Here is a 12,465-nt window from a genome sequence, read left to right on the forward strand (position 1 = left end):
TATATATATATTGTTGGGGTTGTTATGTGCTGGTTTATGGCATGCGATGATAGATTTATGTCCTTATTTAATAAAGAGTGCAAGGAACACCGTGCAACACATAGCAACCACTCAGATTCCATCTTGTCTGACTTCAGCATTGTGAATTCTTATCAGATGTCTAGTAAATGTGGGTCGCTGCCTGTACACTAAAACTGGCCATACACTAATAGCTTTATGTTTTCTTAAAGAAAGACATCAAACAGATTCCTCCACCCATGCTGAACAGTATGGATGGAAAATCTCGCTGGCCGGATTATTGTATTCTGACAGCCGGCGCCCACCGCTTTTGGAATAGCCGCAAAGTGCTTTAGCTGATTGGCTGTAGTCACTGGTCGGCCAACAAATTTCAGCCCGGCTCCTTCAACAAAATTTCTGTCAATTGGCTGAAAGTTTATTAGTTTATGGTCAGCTTAGGCTCCTTTGCTCATTTCACTTATTACTGAACAAGGCTTTGTGACGTTTTTTACTCCAGATTTTTATCATTTCAATTACACAAATAAAGATGAGACATTTTTTCTTAAGAATGAGCTGCGGTGCTAGTAGCGGTATAGACTGTATTTAATATCAGGTGCTGCTGTAGGCCTAAAACGGAGAATCAAACATGTTTTAACCCTATATAATTAGGACAAAGGTAGACACACGACGGTCAGTCTGATTTCATCCATTTTGCGCAGCCAGATTATGTTGATTGATTGCTTTACAGAAATAGCCAGTTTTAACTTTATTTATTAACATGGTACGAATAGTTAATTACCAAAATCAACCTGACACGTAGCTGTACTGTAGGCAATAAAACAATTCTGATTTATTTCAGCAATGGTCTAACCTTGCATAGTATTTAAATGATCCAGTCTGATTCCTTTCCAGATCCAGAATATTGATCAGATGCTAAAGAAATTTTTTTTAAATTTGAACCCTTAGCTGGTTTTTACAGCCATGCTAATGGCATTCGGCATCTAATTGGTTGCTATGGGTTACTGCTCATCCTTGCTTTTTGTATTGCTCATACTGATTAAAGCTGATGATGTCTGTGAGTTGTTGTTTTTTGTTTGTTTACTGTTTGGGATAAACTTGGTTTTGTTACATTTGGATGGATGACAACAATGTAACAATTTGTTTTTTCCTATCTAGCTGGCCAACGCAGTGGGATAGGACGCCATTCAAAAGGGAACTTCCAAGGGGTCCGAGTGAGAAATCCTGTGAGGGAACTTCTTAATCAGCTAAGAAATCAAATTAACAATGGCACAGTGGATTGTCAGGTATGATTTCCTTTTTCATACCAAGGTTCTTTATGGAAAAATAAAATATAGCTGACAAAGAACTTTACAACTGTGTCATTGTGGCTCAATGTTCCCTCTTATTGTTGTAATGATTGTAAATAACAGTGCTCCTGCTTATGGCCCCTTTCAGGCAGGCATTCCGATCAGGTCCTTTTTAGGACTCCGTCCAGGTCCAGAAAACCAAACAGAAGAGATTTCTGTTTTGGCGGACCTGATTGTGGCGGGTCGAGGGTAATCTGATGTAAACTAACACATATCCGTTTACATCCGATTCCCCATAGACCAACATGAGTGCGGTAAGTTCAGTATTTTCCTTCATGACAAGATGGTGGGAAAAAGAACTGGACAGACACAACTGTCAGAACAGTGAAATCCATTCCGAACTGCTCTGATCAGCAGGGGATCTGTGCACGGATCCCCTGCTGGTTGGAACTGACAGACGCCTGTGTGAAAGGGGCCTATGTTTGTGCTTTGTAAAATGAACAATAAGAAAAAGTCAATAAATTATTATTTGTTTGTGATTTGACACAATTGCACTGTGTAGTAATTCATGGCTACAGTGCAATGTATTTTAATGATGTTTGACTAACATCATTTTTTTTTTCTTTTACAGAAACAACAAAGCTGTGAACAGTACACTGGTAGGTTTATTTTCACCATACAACAAATATATCAAGGAATATATATTAATGAACTTAGAGATTTTGTCTCTGGCTTTAATACTTTTCAAGTTACTGACCTGGAACTATCTTGTAGCAAGTGACATGTCAGTCTCCCTTGGTGTAAACATCATTATTTTTCTCTATTCCTCCAGAACTGAAGAATATATTAAACAAAAAGCGGCTTATTGAATACATGTCGGATGCACCAGATGCAAAGAAACCGTGCCCCTACCAATCCAGTTCTTTCCTGGTAAGTGCATGCTCACCTAAAACTATAATACACTAGCGTTTTTCAATAGTGCCTCAGTTGCTTAACCCATAAATGTTTCCTTTAGACACCACCAAGTACCCCAAAATCCTGTGACCTCATGGATGAAACTCCAAAGAGTGAGAGTGGTACGGAATCAAATGTGGATCCGCTTCAGAGTATAATGAACCTGAAACATAAGTCAAATCCAGTTTCCCTGAACACTGTGCTAGTAAACTGGATGAATACCCCAGACCATTTCTATCAAGATGCGCCTGTAGCACAAACCTATTCACCACCTCAGGCCAATCAAGCATTCAGAAGCTGCTCTCCACAGAACAAGAATAACCAGTACCAGTTTGGTCGTCCCCAAGTTCAAAACATTCCACAGTGTCCTACAGAGTATAACTACAGTAATATCCAGAATTATCCAGAAGCCATGTGTTCAAATGATGTGCTCCAGAGTTGTGCCATCGAGAGCTACCTGTCTCTTATTGAATCCCCACCTGAAATGACATCTCCGAACAGATCTACAGAGTCAAGTATGCCCGCTGAGAAGTTCAGCCCACCACTGAACCCACCTTCTACCCAATTTGTAGATCATAACCTGGCCCAGTCACCCCCAAGTGTTTCCCCATCTTTGTGCCAGATTGATGCAAACAGGTCGAGCCCATTGCAGATTGGTAAATCCTTCTTCCACTGGCAGATTGAGCAAGAGGAAAAGAAACTGGCCAATGTTTCCCATGAACATCTTCTAACCAAAGACGCAGATGGTGATACGTAAGTAATTTTTAAGCCTGTCATTGATTTATTTTTTTTCAAACAGATAACATGTTTTATAAAAAAACTTGCTTTACTTTGTGGAGATAGTGTCAGTGATTTAATATGTATCTCTGTGTATCATAGGTACCTTCACATAGCAGTTGCACAAGGAAAAAGAGCTATGTCATATGTCTTGGCTTGCAAGATGGCTGCCCTTAATATGCTGGATGTTAAGGAACATAACAACCAGGTAAGCCGTCAAGCAATATTTACTGTACATTTATCTATCTGTAGGCTGGTGTTTGGTCAAATGATGGAGGACATTTCACAGGAATATGTAGTTCCTCTTTCTGCAAAAAATGTGACAGTCTGAAAAGTTAATCAGAAACTGGGATCATTCAGGCTTGTCATGACAACCTTTTATGACTAATAAAAGAACAAAGTCCAAACTACAAGGTTTCATGCATGCTTCTCTGCATGTTCTTGATTTTATCATCTTATCTTGAATTATCTTTACTTCTTTTTTTACATTCTGGTTTCCTTGTACGTGTCGGGCAAATCCTAGGCTTAAAGGGAAGGTGTATAAGCTGTTCTGAGTTTTTTAATTCAGTGTTTATCTTAAAGAAATGATTTTATATACATAAATAATAACATATTTGAAGGCATGCTCTTCCATATTTTTCACCAATTTTAATAAAGGTATTTGAAAATTGGCAACTAGAAATGGCTCTCAGAGGCTAATTTACAAATCCCTATATCTTATAATTTTTTATTAATCCCTAAGCATCACCACTGTGTTGTACTGCATACAATTAGGCAGAGACTACATATAAAATAAGTTAGTTTGACTAATCTTGCAAACATATATGAATATATATATATATACAAATATAATAAAACGTTTGCAGAGTGCAAACATAATTTATATCAAGTTGGTCTTTTTTAGATGTTTATGACTCTACATTTGTTGTAATGTTTTTGTCTTGTTATCATTTCAGAGTGCCCTGCAAGTAGCTGTAGCTGCCAATCACCATCTGATAGTTCAAGATTTGATCAACCTTGGGGCCCAAGTCAACACTACAGATTACTGGGGAAGAACCCCTCTTCATGTCTGTGCTGCAAAAGGGTACTCACAAGTTCTTCAGGTGAGATATAGGCAACACTTCACTGTATAGTCTAATACTGTAACCTGTGTTATTTTTAGATATTTATTAACCATAGTTGAGCCTTTTTTAATATATGCACGTAAAAAAAGCAAATATTCTCTATGTGTTGCTTTTAGGATTTTACATCCTTAATTTTTGTTTCTTGCTTAGTATGCATATTATCCCTCTTTTAAAGCATTTTATTTTTCTCTTATTTTAGGCAATCCAAAAAGGCATTCTAGCAAGCAATCAATACATTGATGTGGACCAAACAAATTATGATGGTAAGCATAGGGATATAATCTACTTTTGTCTACCTGACTATATCATTTCATATACCGGACCTGATGCTCTAGATCTATAATGTCAGATCCAAAATACACAGTAAAAGTGCCATAAATATAAACTATACCAGGTACTGACAGTAAAACTACACTATGAAAAACTTAGTATTAAAACAGCCACAAACCTTGTTACTTAAAAATATCTTTATTAGGTAATCCAAAAATATAAGACATATGAATGGTTAAGTACATATTTACATGTTTTGAAATGTTTGAAATTGCATGCCTAGTATAACAAAGATAGCATGGTATCTTGACCCAGTGTATAGCCTAGCCATATCACCTGTCTACTCAAGCTTTCAGGTTATTTTACTACATAGACCATGCATGCACTTTAACTCATGCCCTATGTTTCATAGGTTTGACTCCTCTACACTGTGCAGTACTTGCACACAATTCCATCGTCCAGCAACTGCAGATGTATCAGCAAAACTGTGGTCCTGCTACAGATGAACTGCTGATGAAGAACAAGACAATGGTTGACACTGTTAAGACATTGCTTCAGATGGGTGCCTCTGTTGAAGCAAGAGTAAGTTGACTTGCTGCATTGTTCAAAGTTTCTATTTTTCTCTAACCTTTAAGGTAAACCTAAGCTATAGAACTCACACTAATTACATGTGCGTACCTAGCACACAAATGCCTGTCAAAGAGGTTCTCTTTGATTCTAAACAATACAGGGTAATGAGCAGTAAGTCAAATTGGAATTTCACAGCCAGAGCAACTTGCATTCAAGTCGTTTTGTCTGCCATACTTGCTAACCTTGCTTGCTCCCCCTCCCATCTGTAACACTGCAGCCTTTTCTTATGAGCCTGTTTTATAATTTCATGCAATTCCCCAGACAGGCTATAGAATGTAAATAGATGTTGACATGGGAGTGTGTTGATCTGTTCTTGCTGAGTGTTTAACTAACACAGCCTGCCAACCTGCAGGTGCACTACCAAGTGCTGCAGGGTCATTACACTTTGGGTTAGCGATTGGTTTTTCCATGGTTTGGGCACAGGTTTGTTTAAGGTAATAATAATTACAAGTTAGGCACAATGTTTAAAGTAGAAGAGGCTAATAATTATTTTGTTGGATGCACTGACAAATTGAATGCATTTGTCATAGCAGCAAAAACTTTGAGGGATTCTCACCTATGTATTTCTTGTACAGGATCGCAAAAGTGGACGTACTGCTCTGCACTTGGCTTGTGAAGAAGCTAACCTTGAACTGATGAGTCTCTTTTTAGATCTGCCAAATTGTCTAAACTTCATCAATGCAAAGGTAAGTAATATATATGCACACAATTAAAATTTTGCCTTTAGTCCTTCTATGGCTTGTTTTTCATTAAGTCATTAGCTTGGCAAGGGGTGCTGGATGTTACAGCAGTAATAGTAAGAGAATGCACATTAACAGGATTATTTCTGCAAAGTACTGCAAAGAGCTCTTTGCTCTATCTTGTACGAAGTGAAGTGACTTTGTCTCTAAAATCAGTGTGTAGAATAAAGTGTTCCCAGAAAAGAAGACTCATTTTTCCTATTGCCTGTGGTGCCATTTTTAACTGTAATGCTGAAAAAACACAGACTGAAGAATCTTTAGAATTCACACTTCTGGGGTGTCCATTTCCTGGACCCCCGCCATGCACAGGGATTCCCTGAACTGGCTGCTATATCACTACAGGTCACATAAATCACATAGGAGCTGCAGGATTGAACCACAGAACACAGCATGTGACAGGAATTTGACATTTCTAAAAGAGTCAAATTCTAAAGAGTCTTCATTTGTTTGCTGTTACTTTATTTTACACATTAATGTTATCGACAGAACCATATATGCCTTCATTGTGTTAGGAGGGGAAAACCAGATTTATTTTCCTTTTAGAAAATGTCAAAATCCTTTGTCTTTTTAGGCCTACAATGGAAACGCAGCATTGCATATTGCAGCAAGTTTGCAGTACAGAAGAGCTCAGGTTGGAGCTGTAAAACTTTTGATGAGAAAAGGGGCTGATCCAAGTGCTCGAAACCTAGAAAACGAGCAACCAGTACATCTTGTATCAGATGGATCTGTAGGAGAAGAGGTAAAACTTTCCTGCATTATTATTCAGTTTTACACTGAGGAAATAGATTTTCCATGTGCTCTGTGTGCTCTTGTAACCCGCTTGGTTCTGTACTCCTCAGCTTACAGTCTGCTAACCTTGACTCTTTTGTTATGCTTTATATTTGTCTAAAATCCTTTGCAAATTGATAACTGCTGAAAACGTCTAACCACTGTATTATAATAATATCATCTTTGTTTTTCATTCCTCCTTTACAGATTAGACGCGTTCTCAAGGGTAAATCCGTGCAGCAGCGTTTACCATCTTATTAAGCTCCCGCAAAATCCACTTCCACACTCTCGCCAGTTAGGCGGTCTTTAATTATGTAAATAGGTTTGTCTTTGTCAAGGACAAATAAAAGTTGGTTTCTGTGAAACCATATAATGGTGTTGGCTATTATGTAGCCACCTTATTACAACTCGTGACAGTAATAATACTGGTTTTCCTGTATATTGTCTTTATACCTTAATGGATTGGGAGCACTTATTTTCTTCTTAAATGACTCTCTAAACAACCATCAACACATATGACTGTTATAGGAACTAAAAAAGTCCCATGCATCTTTCATGTTGTTTTTTTAATTAGCGGATGCCTCAAGCAATTGAGTGTTGTTTTCATAAGATTGTAAAAAAATATAAATATATTTTGAGACAAAATAAATCCTAATTGTTAAGTAAATCTGTGTCAATCAGAATTTATAAATGTACCTACAATGAAGGGATTATATTACAGATGTGTTAGATACTTAGTGATTAATATGTAGCGTCTGTAAAGTGTGTAGAGCCAATATGGTAGTGTTTATTTTAAGGATTCTGGGTATTAAAGATACTTATTTTGTTTAACCTACACTTATTAAGATTGTATGCATCAACATATACTTAAAGTTGATGGATGGGTATGTGTAATAGACAGATTAATATATATTTTTTTCTTTTCATTGTATGTAATAAAAAGCTGGTATTAAATATGTATTTAATGTAAGTGATTAAAAAGCACACGTTATGTTTAGGTTATATATAGTATGTCTTGTAGACAATGTATTGTATTATTTTGAAGTTTTTACTATATATCTATGTGAAAGAAAAAACATAAAAACAATTAATAAATTGTACATTGGAAATTATTTCTTTGTTTGTGTGGCCTTTCTTCTAATACGTAATGAAGTTGTTTGACATCCAATTGCTATACTATTACGTGCTTAAGCTTTTCATGAAACCTAAAAACCATTTGAGCCCTGCTTACCATAACTTGTGCAGACTTTACATATTCTGCTCCTTAACAGCCCATATGCTCCCATCAAGGCCACCCACACTAAGTCAACAACCTTTGACCAACAACCAGGAACTCACCAGATATCTGGACCTGCACCACTCCCATTTCCTTCTTGACCATTGGGCACCCACACCAGACACCTTAACACCAACATTCGCTTAGGGGAGACTGGTCAGGTTGACAGGGAGGTGTCTATGTTTATTATTGGGCTGGCTGACTACAGCCCAGAGCAAAATCGGAGCAAGATCAATCTCTGCACTGCTGACCTCACTCAGAATGACCAGCATCTCTACCTGTTTAGGCTGTAACCATCTCTGCACACATACAGTACTTTCAATGCTTGCTGATGTATGTGGAGCAAGTTATATCATAAATAGTCCAGCGACCAGCAGAGGAAGTTTTCTGTCAATAACATCCTCTCCGCCTCTTGCATTGAGCAAGACTGTACACCTTTCTTCGATGCTCTTGCTTTTTTATTTATTTATTTAATTTCACAAGCTTCCAGCTGTATCCTATAACCTTTATCAAATTTACAACAATCTTAACTTGCTAGCTTTTCTCTCTCCCTCATCCTCTGTTTGGTCTTACTGCCTCTTCTCCTCCTCTTCCACAATCCAGTCTTACAGCCTCCTATCAGCCTCCTCCTCCATAATGTGGTCTCCAGGCTTCTCTCCCCTTCTTTTCTACAATGGATTTTACTGCCTCTTCTAGCAATTTAGTCCAGCCTCTTTTCTCTACATGCTTCACACCCAGGTTTGCTGCCATCTACTTTCCTCCCTCTAGAAACTCTCTCCCTTTTTTTCTCAATGCAGTGTCACTGCCTCCTCTAGTTCCCTTCTCCACAAGCCTGTCTAGCTGCTTCTGCTGCTCCACAATCCTGCCTCCCTGCCTGTTCTTACTCTACTTTCCACAATTCTGTTGCGCAGCCTCTTCTCCTCCGCTATCTTGCCATGCTATGCCTCTTTTTTTTCCCAAGTCACAATATGGTTCCCCGCCTTCTTTCTCACTCCTCTCCAATCCTGTCCCACTGCCTCTTCTCCTCCCCCTCTACTATCCAACCCCACTTTTTCTTTTCCTATATCTGGTCTTACTGCCCCCTCTTTCACAATGAGAAAATTAAATTAAGGTGGGGAAAAGGTAGCGTAAGAGAATTAGGAAAAATGTAGCTCACCATAAGGATTAATTACAAAGGATCTTTATTTTTATCAATCAACTGTGACCATCACATCTCATTTGGCTGAAAATAATATACAGTATACATTTTTTAAAATAGATCCTTAATCCTTCTGTGTTAGCATTGCCTCTGCATTCGATTATCACTGGTTTTAGTAATAACTTAATACCTAGATCTGAAAGTAGAAGTCTAGGAAATGGCCTGGTGGGCCAGATTCAGCCCCTGGGCCTTGAGTTTTACACATGTGCTTTAGAGCATATGCTAGTGAACTTGTACAGTATTATACTTTTTTCTTTTATTGCAAAGGAGTGCCTATTTGAAAACAGAGTTGAGATGATCTCAGTCAGTGGACACAGAAGTTGTCAGCTCTTTCCCTGTTCCCACTGATTCTTTTAAGTGCCTGAAAACATATTATTTTGCTCGATGACACATCAGGGCAATGCAGTTACAAAACCAAGTAGATGTAATCATAAATAACTTTAGATGCCATAAAGTATGGGCATAAACACATTAGTGGTTGGTGGGAATAAGGCAGTGAAGAGTGTATATAATTTTACTTAGCATTTTATTTAGGTAAATCCATGTCAATTTCATAGAACAGCAGACATCTTAAAGTAATACAAAACACGACTGCATTAATATGCTCACACTTGGAGACTCGTATAGATAGAGTTAGGACCACACTTTGCAGAGGTGCCTTGGCGCGGCGGTGTGGCTTCTACATATTTTTGCCCAAAAGTTTGTGCAACTAAAACCTCTGTTTTTAATGCATACTGTTGACAGCGTAATTTGTTTTGTTGCAGGCTAGCTGGCAGGTGCGCTGGGGATTTGTTTGTGTTTTGTATTGTTGTAAGCCTTCCCATGTGCGCCCAGCTATAAAGGCTGGTTATAGATTCATGCGCTTACCATGTTTTTCTAGTTTGACATCTTAAAGTACCCTTTTATTTAAAATGGATCCTTTACTGTCCCCTTTTTTAACATATATACAGTAGTATGTACAGTATATATGAATAGCTGTCTCACAGTGTATAGGAAGCCAGGGATGGGTCCTGGAAGGATGATATATTTCCTCTATATCTGGGATATGGTCCCTTTAAAGGGCAAATAATGTGTTACTCACCTGCTGGGGGAAGGGTGGTTAAGACAAGTGAAGAGTTGTTGTGGCCGCATAGCTTCAGGTTTAGCTGTTTGTGCTACGGAACTTGAAAACTCTGATGGGAAGCTGGGCAGATACCCCAAAAGCTTGGGAACTGTTTAATTCTTGTTGTGGCCAAACACCTTGAAGTCAACGACACTGTTATTTTCTGTTTTGCTGAAGCAAAGCTTTTTCATGTTCCTTTGGGTCAGTGAAGACAGACTGTTTATGTTATTTTTGCTGCTGTGAAGCTATTTGAGTTAAATAAACTGTATATTTTATTGAAAAGCCTGTGTTCAGCGATCCTGCTGAATTCCCCATATATCATAACTGGGGCTCGAATGTGGGAAGGACAGAGTAACAGGCAAAGAAACCATGTTTGATTTCAAAACTGACATTTAATAGACAGTACACCTGGTGTATGACATGGGTTAAGGCTGCACAAACTCTGAAGTCTTCAACAATGGAGGAGCTGATCAAGCAGGTGACCCTGGCTAGTATGCAAGTTCAGACTCACTAAGAAGGCCGAGAGTTATTTTCTCTGTCCCTACTGGGAAAATGGGGCTTGTACAATGCTGTAAGTGTCATGTCTGGGGTCTGCTGCAGGAGGAACCCATGGAATGTGGGGTTCTCCGGAGAGAGTTCTTTAATGCACGCAGAGCCTGCACCACTCACCTTGACATTAGTGAGGGGTGATTTGAATGTGATGTCCAGATGAATCACCTCCCTGCAGGAGCATTGCTGGACTTGGGAAGCATGGCCAGACTCATCCTCAACAAGATAATAGATAATAGAATCGGTCCGGTAATTTTCAATAAAAGAATTTTACAAAGAATTATAAATATTTTTAGTGGGTCTGAGGGTATCCGGAAAGAGTACTGAAGGCAGCTTAATATAGGGCAAAAAACAAGAAAAGAGAGACATTTTTGGTAAACCACACAGGTAATAACAGATGAGTAGTCTAGAAAATTGAAAGCTACACGGCACAATCCTGCTTCATATGCAGAACAATGAATAAATATTGGCCGATAGTGATGCGGAATGAGGATTTTAAAAGAGTTGTTGAATGAACATGGAAATATATACCGGGGAAAAATCTATGGGATAGATAAGTACAAAGTCACCAGGATACAAAACATAAAAATTAATATAAAGGAGAGGAACAAAATGGCTACCAACACCACCTAAAGAATCACATCAGTGTGGTCACTGTAAGGCAATGTCAGTTTTTGTTTACAGTGAAAAAGCTAAGAAACGCATAGTGCCAACTGAAATGTGTCTCAGACACAAGTTGATTGCTAAGCTAAAGGACAATGCACTGTTCTGTCAGAAAATGAGACACATTACTATATTAGTTGCTATCCAACAGACACAATGTACTGTATATTAAAATAATGGATATAGATCAATTCAAGTCATATACTCTGAAACATTTTAGAATGTAATATTTTAGAAGAAGGTCAATGGAGAATATTGAACTTGGCTCAACGAGATGTATTTGTAATGGATCATGTAAACAGTATCATATATCTTAGGGATACCTTTGGAGAACTTTCTTGAAAAATAAAAAAATTATAAAATTGTGTGGAGGAAATTTCATAAGAAACAATGTACATTGGCCAAAAAAATAAAACTAAAGTAATGAGAAAGTTTAGCACAACAAGGGGGGCCCTATATTAGGATATTCATAGTAAGCAGTAGTCTTATCAGTTGATATTGATATTATGCTACCTAAACAGCACCATGCAGGATAATGCACATGTGCAATTATGTCATTATGCGACATGTGTGATGACATCACTGGAAGTGATGCACGTGCAGACGCCTGTAACATCATGAACAAGCATCATATGTGAGCCTAAAAAAGGCCAAAAACCATGTGGTCAGTGGACACTGTATATGTTCTTTTGCACTAGCGAACTGACACTTTGATCACATATACACCGATAAGCCATAACATTATGACCACTGAGAGGCAAAGTAAATAACATTGATTATCTTATGACAATGGCATCTGGAAGTTGGTGGGATATATTAGGCAGCAAGTGAACATTTTGTCCCTGAAGTTGATGTGTATATACCCGTTGGGTCACTCTCTGTGGTGTTTATTCCAGGTTCCCTACACTATTATGTGAATACCATTCTAAGTCTTTTCTGTTCTGTTGAAGGGTACATTCATTTTGCACAGTTTTCAGAATGGAATTATTGGCCCAGTGTAAGAGTCTATATTGTGACTAACAAAACTTACATTCATATAGTCATTTTTTTTATCATGTTCATAAATTTCATTGGTTTAGCACATTCCACATGAAGCCAACTGTTAAGGTC

At 38.1% G+C, this 12,465-nt stretch overlaps 1 protein-coding gene across 1 annotated transcript in view; it reads left to right on the forward strand.

Moving 5' to 3' along the window:
- NFKBIZ (NFKB inhibitor zeta) overlaps positions 1-7,173 on the forward strand; it is a 9,927-nt gene extending 2,754 nt beyond the window's left edge. The window contains exons 2-12 of the mRNA XM_018565284.1: positions 1,174-1,301; positions 1,936-1,963; positions 2,137-2,234; positions 2,320-3,011; positions 3,138-3,243; positions 3,992-4,138; positions 4,359-4,422; positions 4,842-5,011; positions 5,635-5,745; positions 6,371-6,538; positions 6,775-7,173. Of these exons, the coding sequence (XP_018420786.1) occupies positions 1,174-1,301; positions 1,936-1,963; positions 2,137-2,234; positions 2,320-3,011; positions 3,138-3,243; positions 3,992-4,138; positions 4,359-4,422; positions 4,842-5,011; positions 5,635-5,745; positions 6,371-6,538; positions 6,775-6,828 (1,766 nt within the window). The 3' untranslated portion in view covers positions 6,829-7,173. The remainder of the gene's footprint in view (positions 1-1,173; positions 1,302-1,935; positions 1,964-2,136; positions 2,235-2,319; positions 3,012-3,137; positions 3,244-3,991; positions 4,139-4,358; positions 4,423-4,841; positions 5,012-5,634; positions 5,746-6,370; positions 6,539-6,774) is intronic.
- Positions 7,174-12,465: the final 5,292 nt, after the last annotated feature.

The sequence above is a fragment of the Nanorana parkeri genome, unplaced genomic scaffold, assembly GCF_000935625.1.
Source record: "Nanorana parkeri isolate BGI_ZX_2015 unplaced genomic scaffold, ASM93562v1 scaffold827, whole genome shotgun sequence".
NCBI classification, from domain to species: domain Eukaryota; kingdom Metazoa; phylum Chordata; class Amphibia; order Anura; family Dicroglossidae; genus Nanorana; species Nanorana parkeri.